Source organism: Strix uralensis, chromosome 3 (genome assembly GCF_047716275.1).
Source record: "Strix uralensis isolate ZFMK-TIS-50842 chromosome 3, bStrUra1, whole genome shotgun sequence".
NCBI classification, from domain to species: domain Eukaryota; kingdom Metazoa; phylum Chordata; class Aves; order Strigiformes; family Strigidae; genus Strix; species Strix uralensis.
Genome location: NC_133974.1, coordinates 11,792,150 through 11,804,603, shown reverse-complemented (window position 1 = coordinate 11,804,603; position 12,454 = coordinate 11,792,150). Strand labels below are relative to the sequence as shown.

The 12,454-nt window shown below is 49.8% G+C and overlaps 1 protein-coding gene across 1 annotated transcript; it reads right to left on the bottom strand.

The window, feature by feature from the left end:
- Positions 1 to 3,576: 3,576 nt before the first annotated feature.
- Positions 3,577 to 11,944, bottom strand: OSR1 (odd-skipped related transcription factor 1). The gene is made up of 3 exons (XM_074864696.1): positions 11,478 to 11,944; positions 5,367 to 6,059; positions 3,577 to 4,810 (listed from the first exon to the last, which is right to left on the bottom strand). The coding sequence occupies exons 2-3, from the start codon at positions 6,011 to 6,013 to the stop codon at positions 4,675 to 4,677; spliced, it is 783 nt and encodes a 260-aa protein (XP_074720797.1). The 5' UTR covers positions 6,014 to 6,059; positions 11,478 to 11,944; the 3' UTR covers positions 3,577 to 4,674.
- Between the last annotated feature and the right edge of the window lie 510 nt (positions 11,945 to 12,454).

The following is a 12,454-nucleotide window of genomic DNA, read 5'->3' as shown; positions in this document are numbered from 1 at the left end:
CGTGCCAGGCCTCTTGGGAGCAAAAGCAGCAGCATTATCCCCAATTTACAGATGAAGAAACCAAAACAGGGAGCTGAAGTGATTTGCTTCAACTCACATGTGGTGACAGAGGTAGAAGAGGTATTGAAACTTAAGTACTTATGGCTCCTCGCCACTTAGGCCACGTATTCCTGTGATATATCTTTTTAATTTCCCTCTCCTTTCCCCATCTCCCTTCTCCCCTGCCCCCAACCCCATCAACATCATCTGTAGCCACACAACTGGGAAGCTGGGATTAATCCATCCCTTGGGAAACTGGGATTAATATACAACTCATGCGGAACCTTTAAAAACCCAATGATTTGTGGTCCCCTTTTCAGAGGCACATGTAATCCACAGCTGAAAAGTAACTATTTGCTGTTCCAGTGCACATTCTGAGAGAGGCTTTTACTCTGTTTCATGAATGTACACTGAAGACCCCATCTGACAGAATTTCTTCCTGCATCCAACAAAAAAACAGGCTGAGTAGGCTGTGCAGAATCAGGCTCTTGCGGAGTAGTAACAGTTTATGGGCAGAAAAAGAATGACTGGAATGCAACGGGGAAAAAAGAGAGAGAGAGAGATGTGCCAAGACATCTTTACATTTTCTCCTGTAACTGGAAATGGTTAAAAAAAAAAAATTTTAAAAAGACAAAAAAAATCTGTGTTTCCCTTGTAAATCTTGCAGGAAGAGACAACTAGAGTCAGGTGCCCTGGATTTTACTCTTGCAAACTCCCATTCAGTGATGTTTTTATGATGAAAATGCAAAATTCAAAGCAACTGTGAAAACAGAATCAGCTCTCGATTGGCAGACAGAGGCCTAAGCAAGTTTTATTCACTGCATCAATGTCAGAGTAAAGCACATGCAAAGAGAGAAAAGAAAAGGAAAGAAAGGGGGGGTAATTAATCATTTAAATTATTTGTGATCCTGATTCAAAAGGCACATTTCCCATCTAATTCCTTTTATTTATTTTGGGGGTTAGTACGACTTATCTCTTCTGACTGTCAGGATTTCATCTCTTCTTTGCTTTCCTTGGAATCACTGAACTGATACTGCCTAGCAAAATTCAAAACACTGGAGGGAACAGGCGAACTGTTCACCAGTGCAGTTGAAAGCATGACCAGAGCGATAGCCTTTGTTTGCACGAGGTCGAAAGCGGCCTTCTGGGAAGAGGAAATACACACACGTGTACGTGTAGTACAAATGACATTAAAAGGCTGTGCGTGCATCCTGTGCCGGGTATGCCCACATAGTTTTAATGTATCTGTAATTCTGATTATGTCAATTCCTGGGATTTTTTTTTTTTTTTAATTGCACATAAAAAAATACACGTCCAAGGAAATTCTTGGCAGGCAGATCACCAGGCTTCAGCCTTACAAATGAAACGCTTCTCATGCCCAGCTGGGAGGAGCGGTTTCTCCACCTTCGCGACCCAGTAGTTATAATGGTTCCCAGGAACCAGTAACTGACGCGGTTTCTTACCTCGCCACGGGTGTTTCGGTATCCCGGTGTTAAGGAGATGGTGGAGCAACCGTGGGAAAGCCTCAGTGGAGTGACCCTCCCTGCATCCCTTCCTCCCGCCCTTTGGACCCGACTCGGATTTCTGCCTCGTAGTCACGACCCCTGAAAAACGACTGGCTCCGAGCGGCAGAGCCCCTCACTTTCTCCCTCCACGACAGGACCCCTGGAGCATCCCTGTTCCTTCCCTCTGTGCCACGACCGACACAAGAGCGACGGGGAAGTTCACCGGGGATTTTCTCTTTGAATAGAAGAAATGCACGGGGCGGGGGGATGAACCACCCAGCCCTTAGGCTGGCAGTTAACGCCGTGTCGGTGCTCGGAGCTGCGGATCCCTCCTCGGAGAGGCGCGGATGCCCTGTGCCCCTGTCCCGGCAGCGGGGCAGGCGGGCGGCAGCCGGGGACCGCCCGGCGAGCTGGCGGGGGGTGGCGGGGGGGCGGCCGTTCCCGCTGGGCTTGCGCAAGGCGATGCCGCTGAACCCCAGCGGAGGAGCCGGCGGGGGGGGGGGGGGGAACCTTCAGAGGCAGCGCAAATTGCCCCCGAGAGACGCTGCCGAGAAAACGCAGCCCGAGCCGGCTCGGCAAGGCGAGGCCAGCGGCAGCAAAGGGATTTTCCTTGCTCCTGTCGGGCTCCGCGCAAAACGCGCCCGGCGCAGCTCCGCGCTCGTCCCGCGGTGGCGGCTACAGGCGGTGGAAGCGCGGAAGGCCGGCCCCAGCTTCCCGCAGGCTTGGGTGGTTTCACCCCCGCGCTCCTCGCTTGTGCCGAGCGGTTGGGTTTCATGATGTCTTTGAAGACAAAACCAAAAGCCTTTACGCGGTGCGGAAAGCAAAGCAAAACCAAGCCAGGTTCAAACCCTGCCCATCCTCACGGCCTCCGGAGCTGGCTGCGCGCAGGAGCGGCTGCCCGGCGCCCCTCCCGCGCGGAAGATGCGCGCCGCGCCCCGCCCCTCCCGGCAAGTGCCTTTAAATTAGTTACGATGTGCTCGAATCCGTGTCCAGTAAAAAAAAAAAAAAAAAAAAAAAAGGGGAGCGAGGTTTCTCCCCGCTCCCCTGACATTCAGTGAGTTACCACCGCAACTTTTCCCTTGTCGTTGATAGGATTCCTTGACCAAATAAAGAAATATTGTCTAAGAGCGGAGCGGGGAAGGGGGGGACAGGAACCGCTTTGGGCCGAGCGCCTTGCGGCGTCAAAGCACCCGCGCTGCGGCCGCGCAAGAGCCGCCGGGTTAGCTCCGTCCATCTCACTTCGGACGTGTCGCCGCAGGAGGCTTTTCGTATCGCGGGGGTGGGGGGGTGAGCACTGCCTTGAGACGGGGGGAAGAGGGTTTAGGGTTTGCTTAGGGGACGAGAAAAGACGGCAAGAGGCGCTTCAAAGGCTCAGGCGGATCCCCCAGCCCTGAGCTCTCTCCCCCATCTCGATCCAAAGCGGTTTCGCAGTGGAATAAACATCTCTGATCTAAGACAGCTGCCGGGAATCAAAGGCCGCCCCAGATCAGCGCTGAATCGGCCGAAGATGCGACTGAAAAATGCCCTCTCCTGACAAGCGAAGGGAAGGGTGTGCGAGGGCGGCTCTCCCCGCAGCGCCTTCAGGCTGTGAAAGCAGCAACAGTTTGCCCATTATTCATCTGATTTGTTTTATAACACTTCTGACACCTAATCTTATCAGCTAATACCCAAGATTTAGTTACCCAAGACGATTTTTTTTTTCCACACTAGCAGCAAAATTATTTGACCTCCTGCAGATCTGTTTACTTTTGTCAGCCTTAAAAAAAAAAAAAAAAAAAAAAAAAAAAAGAGAAAAAAAAAAGAATAAAAAAAAAGAAAGAAATAAGGGGGGGGGGGGGGGGGGGAAATTATAAAAAAATGAGAAGGAGGAAAGCTTATGCGTAAAGGAAGGATCCAGACTTTCCAAGGCTGGTAGAAACAAGCACTGAGGAAATACCAAGTTAACGCAAAAGAAAAAAAAAAAAAGTTTCTGAATATTGACAGTGAGGCTTAGCTAAGGAAGAGACCAGAAACCAAATGAACACATATGTAGTCCATGCAGACTTGCCTGTAAAATAACGATTTATTTTAATACTTAAAAAACACACACAATCCAGTGATAAATGTCAATTACCAATAATCAGCATAAAGTGCCAAACAGCCATACAATTTTTATTTTTTTTTAATAAACAAAACTTATTGGAATGTCTCTTAATTTGAATACACTGTTCAGAAAGCCAGCATTTAAAAAAATACGCTCTCAGGTTGAGATTTGTTCTCTCTCATCATGACGCACGAAGACTTTAAAGTACCACTAAAACCACGTTGTGCATACTGTCAGTTTGATGTATTGCCATCTTTCTTTCCTCTGGGTTTTTTTTAAATAAGTCCACAAGTTACAAACCTCCTCACAGCGTACTAGATCACAAGGCAAAGAAAAAGGTCTCCATGTCCCTTGAACACTGATTTGTCCCAGACACTGGGGACCCGCAGCTCTAAGATCTGGATGCGTTTTCTAGCGCATGATAGGATTCCCCACTTGAGAGATTTAGGTCATTTCCAAACATTAATTTTCTTCTCCTTTTAAGAAGACAAACTAGCAAATGAGATTTGCAAGTTGCCCTTCTTGTCCTAATGGTGCTGTGATGAGAAACCACCGTTTTCAGTTCTTAATCGTCTTCCAGAATTCTCTGTATTTCCTGAAGTGTAAAAATAAGAAGCTTTATACAGTCAAAAAAAGTATAAAATAAGAGGTTGGGTTTTTTTTAAAAAAGTAATACTTTTGGAAGCTACGATTTTGGGTTTTTTTCTTGGGATTGGGGGGGAGGGGGGCTTGTGGGTTTTTGTTTGGTTTTAAAGAGACTCCTGTCCAACACGTGAGCACCACCTTTTGGCATAAAGTTTATCAAAGCCACACAAGTCAGCTAGCACTCTGCATCATTCATGTATATTTTAGATGCAAAATAATCTTTTCACCCACGACTTAGGAAATTAGTTGCTTGGGCGGGAGGGTGGGTGCAGATTTTACTCTTTTTAAAGTACAAACAAAAACAAAACACAAAGTCCAGTGCTCCCATCCTGAAAGTTTTGTTTCTGCTCTGGTTTTGGTGTAAAGTCTGAAGGGGAGGAAAAGTTCATAGAAGTTGGAGATTCAGCACTTAAGTTTGGCAGGTTTCAGTTCCTTTACTTGCGTGTGCAGTGTCTTGTGGACAGCTAGTGTTCTGGACTGGCAAAATCCTTTCCCACATTCTTGACACTTAAAAGGCTTTTCTTTAGAATGGATATATCTAGGGAGAGAAAAACAATTGAGAGGTCAGAAATAACCAGCCTAAACACAGCAGTGAGCTACCTGATGGAGAACACGCTGCAGCTTTTTACACCTACTGCTGAGACTGAGAGTGCTGGAGTGCAGTACTCGGGCAATCATCCGTGTGTGTGCATGCAAGAAGAGAGGGGGCTGTTGGAGGCTTACAGGGTGCCTTTCTTGGGAATAAAGAGCTTCTCTCTAACTTCGGGGTCATCAGGCTGCGTGTTTTCATTACACTTCTGAATGATCACAAAAGCAGAGGACACAAGACGATGCAAACGGAGGGCGAAAACATCTGTGAAAGCTAAGAAGGAGGTTGTGCAAGTCATTTTTGCAGGGTGAGTGAGTACAACAACAGGCCTGTTTTCCAAAGTGGGTTATCTGGTCTCCTCCACCAGCAGTGGGCAGAGGAAAACCTAGAGGTAACACTGCCGGCTGGCCAGGGATGTGACTTTTCTTATAAGCACCTTCATGAGTGTAGGTGGATAACAAGGGGATAACAAGGAAAAAAAGGACGGGAGAAGAAGAGTCATTACCTGTGATCCCTCAGGTGATCCTGTCTTCTGAAGGCCTTGTGGCAAATATCACATGTGTAGGGCCGTTCATCAGTATGGGTTCTTTCGTGGATCAAAAGGTTGTAGGACTTGGTGAAGTGCCTGCCACAGAATTTACACACGAACTCCTTCTTGGTTTTGGACGGTAACCTTCCTCGCGTGGGTTTCTTCTCTGGAGAGAGTTTAGTCACCTCAAGCAAAGACCCCAGCCCTGGGGGTGAGCCCTGACTGTCTGCCTGTCCCAGTTTAGAGTGGTCCTCTTGTGTGGCAGCCACTGCTAAGTTGGCAAAGTCGAAGCGGGGTTTGGCTTTGAGGGTCACATTGGTGGCCTCTTGCTTGGGCTGGATGACATGTGGGAAGAGTGGGAAAGTTGGCAGCTGGAACCGTGCATCCACCAGGCTTGACACACTGGGCACTTTGGAGAAGGAGGAGCGGGGCAGATGCATGGCCGGGTACCCCAAAGTCCACTGGTGCAGGTGTACGGCGTGCAGGGCACTGAAGCCGTAGAGGTTGGAGAGGTGGTCAGAGGGCACAGCGGGCAGCCCGTTGAACGCTTGCAGGAAGGAGTAGTTGGTGAGCTGGAGGGAAGGATGGATAGGCACTGGGGCCGGCAGGGTCTTACTTCCCATGGTGGCCGCTCAGGAGGAGGATCTTGGGAACAGGGGAGGAAAAGATCTGGAAAATAAAGATGGAGGGGGGGAAGAGGGAGAGGTGGATTTATACAGATAAAAGCAGAGGGAATTTCTCACCTAACCCCTTAATGTCCTTCTCCAAAACCACAGGAGGAGGCCTTGGACTTGGAGAGGCCTGACCAGCTCTTGGCTGCGAGCATTTCCCCACAGGTCTCCAAACTCTCCCTCTCCCCATCCCTTGCACACAACAGTTTTACCCCATACACAGTCATTCACCCCGCAAGAGCATCCCTCCAATGATCCTCTGCACAGGGACAGCAAAGAGATGCCCTTTTAGCCCACCAAGCTCAGGCTTATCTCATTAATTTAAAATCCCTTCCTGGGAGCCCTCAGCCTTCAGAAAATAGTGGCATACTGCCCACTGCATCTATCCACAAAAACTGCCTTTCGCCCTGACCCTTGAGGTGACACAGGGAGGGGGTGCAGAGAGCTCGCTGCCCCTGGGTCGCTGAGCTCCCTGTGGTCTGGCCTCAGTCAAGCCTCTGCCTCTGGGGTGGTGGAGGCAGTTGGGTGCTCAGAACAGCACGTCCTCCCTCATTCAAAAAAAGAAAATCCCCCAAAATTTTTTGGGGGGGAAATACCAGCTAACAGCCCTCCCTCTTATGTACTGCAAAAAGAAAGGGGAAAATGCTGAGTTTGGGTGACAAATCTGAAGTGCCATTTGCTCTCCCCAGGGGGAAGTGCCTGGCTTCAAGCCCACATCCTAATCTAGGCAATCGCTTAATTAGAACCCTTCAAAAGGCAAAAAGGCGAGGGCTGGAGGGATCCTTCCCATGGGGACACCCAGCCCACCAGCTGCAGGGCCGCAGGGCCGCAGCCCTTCCCTGGGCTGGGTGCCACCACTTTACTCTGTGTCTCAGGGTCCCGCCAAGCCCCCAGCCCCTCCTCTGGGCCAGATCCCTACCCATTCCACCCCACAAGGCGGAGGGGAAAATGCTACCAGGCAGCAGCATCGAGGCACATCTGGCCCTGCCTGCACATTCAGGCCCAGCTGCTGTCAACCATTTGGCAGGAGGTGCCTCCCCAGGGTTAGTGGTGGGGACACAGCTTCTCCTCTTTGTGGGTGTAAGAGAGCACCCACGACTTTTGGAGGCGTCGCATCCCCACAGCTCAGGAAGCCTCCTCCTTACTCCACAGCCCACAGTTTATATTTGCTTTCCCCCCAGCGAACTCCAAGATTTGCTCTCTGTGGGGCTGTTTTCCAGCAGGATCCCCACAGGGTCCCTGTAAAGTCCCCGCAGGGTGCTCATTGTATCCCCACAGATTTGCTGCAGGGTTCCCACAGGATCCCCACAGGGCCCTCATAAGATCCCCTCTGCAGGGGTTCCTGCTGAGTCACCCTAGGATCCCCACAAGAACCCCACAGGGTCCCAGCAGGATCCTCGCAGCACTCAGCCTGGAGTTCATCCCCACGTGAAGAGGAAAGCCCCTTTGGAGAAAAGGAGGCAGCGAAGTGCTGCAGAGCAGTAACTGTCCCTCTGGGCTGGAGGGTTGGGAGGGTGGAAATTGGTGGTGGAAGAGGTCTAAAGACCAGGGAAACAAATCTGATTTATATGTGGACTGTTGCCTGGACTGAGGAGCTGTGGCTGGGAGGGTGTGCGAAGGAGAAGCTTACACTGAGCAGCTCTATATGCCGGGTCCACCTTTCACACCAGTTTACATAAATCAGCAGCAGGAAGAGAGACCCAAAACTTAGAGAAATTCCATCGCGGTGACCCAGAATGAGAGACTGTGACATTTTGCCTTTTTTAATTGGATACATTTTGGATAGTGGCTGATTGAAAAATGCACACATTACATTCTCCTCCCTCTCCTCCTTTTCTTTTTTTTTTTTTTTTAAAAAAACTATTTAGGACCCATGAACCAACCAGACTGTTGTTGTTCAACTGGAAAAATGTTTTTTATTTTGTTAGTGCTGCCCATACTCTAGGTGTGTCCACTTTGCAGCACAAATGCCTCAATCAATGACCCCGAGAATAAAGTGCGTGGAAAACACTCTTGTCCCGGTACCTGTCTGTCACAACGGCTCCATGTCTATTTTCCTTTCTAGGTAGTCCTAGATCTCTCAAGCATGAAACATGCTATTGCAAACTGAGTTAATTTCTGGGCTTATTCCTCTTTCTTTCTTCTTTGTTTAGAAAACATTTAATATGAAATATGTAAGAAAAACTCTAATATGACAATTTGGGTAAATTCTTGTTCGATAACATTTAAAAAACTCTTTCGATTTTCCAAACGAGGAAGGGAGCAGAAACCAAGGAGAAATATAGTCGGGTCATAATAGCATCCATTGCGCCCGCGGTTTTTTACTAGAGCAGTTCTATTATTTTTCAGAAAAGAAAAAGAAAATAAAAAGAAAGAAAACAAGGGGGAAAGAAAAAGATTAAAAAAAAAAAAAAAAAAAAAAGAAAGAAAGAAGAAGAAAAGGGGAGGTGGGAGCAGAGTGTTCACGTTACTACAAGTTTCTTGGCACTTTTCCAGAAATGTAAGCTACACTTTTGCTCTGTGCGACCGGGATAGTCAAAAATACAGATGAAGAGCAGAGTATTTCATGAAGAAGTCCCCTCTCTCCAGGACATCAAAGCGAGCGTGTTTCACAGCGCAGTAACTCTCCTCTCTCTTGCCCGCAGAGAGATCGATGTTTCTTTGATTTCGGTGTCACCTCCACCTTTAATTCTGTTTCATGTAAACAGATCGTTATCGGGGCTTCTTTTCTATTTTTTTTTTTTTTTTTTTTTTACAGAAGAAGACCCCACGAGTTCTCTGCTTGAATTCCCCCATCATAATAAAAATGTGCGGAGTTTTCTTTTTTAACACAAACTAGCTCGGTAAGTAATTAAGAACAAACCACTTGTGTTCTGACTGAAACAAAACCCACTCATGCCAAGATAAATTTACTCTGCAAAATAAGATCATAAACTTGAAAGACTACATCTGTCTCCAGCTTTCTTACCCTTTGTCCTGCTTGAAGATACGGTAATGCTATTGTCCAGTTGCCATTGTTTTAAGACCATTGTAATCTTAACCTTCCAGATTAAATTCTACCTCCCCTATACGCCAGAAAAAAAAAAAAAAAAGAAGAAAGAAAAAAAAAAAAAATCCAGCCGGCTTTTTGCTGGTAGCATAGCAAGGGGCGAAATTAAATGGATTTTTAAGTAATCTTGTGGCTAGTCGGTATTTTCCCTTTCTACCTTGAATTATCAATTTCCGATGTGTCCTTTGAAAGGGATATTTGTTACATTAAATACCTGACTCATAAATAATGAGGTTTGCTAATTAGTTCCACATGGAAGAATGGAGGAGGTAAATTACCCTGAGAACGTTGCTTATTTTTACAAACATGATAAAGTAGCGGGCATAAAATGCTGCATTCTTGCGATAGACTCGAACTGCAGCAATCAGGTTCATCTGTCAAAAAAAGTCCCCCTGTTTTGCCTGAATCCTTTAAAGTCTGGTAGCCCTGTCCTTTCGGCTGCACCGCATCGGTGTGCAGCATTTTGCCACCAGGTCGGCTACTTTTTTTGTCCCCTTTGAGGGGACGAGATTTTCCCTTCCTATCAGTTTAAGCGAGCAAATAGAGCTTGCAATTTATCTGTGTTTGGGAAACTAACCGGAAAGGGAATAAAATTGCCCTTTCGCTCCGCATTATTCGAGCGTGGTGCTCTTGAGGAATAAAGTGCATTGTTCAGCACAGATTTATTCAAAATATTAATGAAGTGTGCAGAATCTATTAAAGCAGGTTTATTCGGGGCTAATTGAGCGTGAAAGAGTTAATTGCTAACATTAATGAGGACTGGAAGGACTCAGTCAGCATGTGCCTTGGATATCTCCGCTCAATCCTTATAAAATCATCATTCACATTTTATCACGAAATCAGTGTTGACAAGTTTCTCCAGACCACCATTGCGAATGCGGATGAATGCGGCGGATTTTAGTCTCGCAGTAATAAGAGTAATAATAATAATAACCGGGGTCCGACTGCCCCGGCGATCGCTACACTGCCCAGGGCAGCCTTTATCCCAAACAACAACAACAAATCCGCATCCTGGCGGGACCGAGGCTGCGAGGGCCACGGGCGAGCGCAGCCCCACGGCGGGCTCGCCGGGCGCGGGTGGGTGCCGGCGGGGTGGCCGCAGGGGCCAGGCCCCTCAGTCCTCTCCCTGCAGAAGTTTTTAGGTCGCTTTGGGAGTTTCGCGTGTGTGTGTGGTTTGTTAATCCCCTCGGGTACAGAAAGGCCCCCAGCACAAGGTTCATTCTCGCTTTCTCCCTGGAGAAACGCCCGGTGCCTCCCCTGCGCACGAATGAATCCTCCTTCTTCCCTCCCGCCGGCGGGGAGGATTTCTCCCCTCTGTGCTCCTCGCTTCCCACGGCCACGGGTGGGGGGACAAAACCTTTTCTGGGTGACGGTCCCGCAGGGCGCCGAGCCTCATCCCCAGGCCCGGCCGGCCGAGGCGGTGCCGCCGCGGCCACCCCGCAGGCGGGTTCCCCCCGCGGAGCTGCGCGGCGCTGCCGCGGGGGCCCGCGCTCCGCGCTGTTTAGGGGTTGGCCCTTTTCCTCGGTTGGCTTCGGACTTGCTAAACTGGACCTACGCTGTGCACCTGTCCGGGACACGGCTCTGCCCTCCAGCCCTGCTCGCCTTTTATCGGGCAATTCCCGCAGCGCCTACGGTAATCTCCAAAATGCTCGATTTTTATGGTTTCCCTCCCAAAAGCCAACTATAACAACTATATCCTAATCCTCGGCTTTGCACTGAGACTTTATAGGCTCGGCCTCGAGAGAAACTCAGTCTCTCCCTACGCTGAACTTGTTTCGATCCATACAGACAAATATAAACATCAGATTCAGTTCTGTTACGGCCTTGGGAGAAAACAGAGAAGGCTTCTCGGACCCTAAAACACTAAAAATGGATTAAGAGAGGCAGAAAGATCAGAAAGAAAGAAAGAACAGAAAGAAGGGAAGAGAAAAGCAAATAAAAGAAAAGGAAAGCAAAGAATAGAGAGGAGAGAAGCTGGACGTTCAAGTCCGTAAAGGACATTTAGGCTTCTGGTTTGCAGCTCATATGTGTCATTTTTAGCTCGGGTTAAAAACACGGCTCCTCCGCAAGGGGGGATAAACAACTTTGAAAGGGGAAGGCAAATCTTTAAATAGCATCAAAATATCCGAGCCCCATGTAAAGGCTTCCCCCAGCCCTCCGCCCGCCCCAAGGAGAGCAGTCCTCCTCACGTGCACCACAGTGTCCCCACTTCTGCACCATCCAGGGGATGACGGGAGGGGATGGGGGAAGAGAGAGAAAGAAAGAGAGAAAAGAGGGAGAAAAAAGGAGGTGTTTGGATTGATATCCCCAACCCCCGAGGCTTGGCAAAACAAAAACCAAACAAAACGAGTTGTTCTTTTTATTTACCTAATCCCGATCTGCGCTCCACCGCTGGCAGCAGTTAAAAGATCCTGGGCTAAATTGGAGCTGGTAAAATAAAATAATAGAAAAAATAATAGGGGGAAAAAAAAAAAAAAAAAAAAGGAAGAGGTTGGGCTAGGTCAGTGTCTCTGCTGGCCCTGGGGGGCACAGCTCTCTCCCCACCCCACCCCGCTGCTCCTCCAGCGGGGCCGGGCAGATCCGAGCGAGCAGCCGGGCCAGGTGTCCGGAGCCCCGGACGGAGCCGCTCTCCCTCCTCCCGCTCCCGGCGCCGCCTGCGTGTGCCGGAGTGCAAACGCGCCCGGGAGCAGCCGAGCTCAGACTGAACCGATCCCTTCCCTCCAGCCTCCTCCTTATTTCAACCCCCCCTCCCAGCTCCCCCCTCAACCTCCCACCACACTCCGGGCATGCGCACGCAGAGAGAAAGTTTCTGGCTGGGAAGAACCAACTTTTCAACCCGCTTCTCCTGGAGGCGCAGCAGCCCGGGGCTCGCAGCCCGCAAACGTGTGATCTCGCCCCCCCGCCCCGCTCCCGCAGCCTCCCCCGGGGCATCTCCCCGGGGCCCGCTACGTGCGGCCCCCCGCAGCGGAGCAGCCTCCCGGGGGGGACTGGAGGGGGGGTGTCCTCGTGCAGATCCGCGCTGCTCCACGGCGGGGAGCCGGGGGCGGGGGGGGGGGGGGCACTCCCCCGGCGGCGCTGCGCTGCCGCGCTGCCTGCGCCGGCCCGACCCGCCGCTCCGCGCCGCTCCGCACCGCACCGCTCTCGGCTGGCCTCGCTGCGAGCCGTGGGACAGGACTCACCGGGACCTGCCCAGGCAGGGAGGGAGAGAAAGGCAGAAAGAAAGAGGGAAGAAAAAAAAAAAAAAAAAAAAAAAAACAAAACTGGGGGGAGGCTGGAGGGAGGGATCTGCTCCCTCCGGGAGGATTTGGGGATCGTAAATTGTTCTTTCTCTCTGAGAAGATCCT

Coding starts and splice junctions, on each gene's coding strand:
- OSR1 (XM_074864696.1), bottom strand. CDS start 6,013: ATGGGAAGTAAGACCCTGCCGGCCCCAGTGCCTATCCATCCTTCCCTC. Junction 4,811..5,366: donor GATCACCTGAGGGATCACAG/GTAATGACTCTT, acceptor TTCTCTCCCTAG/ATATATCCATTCTAAAGAAA.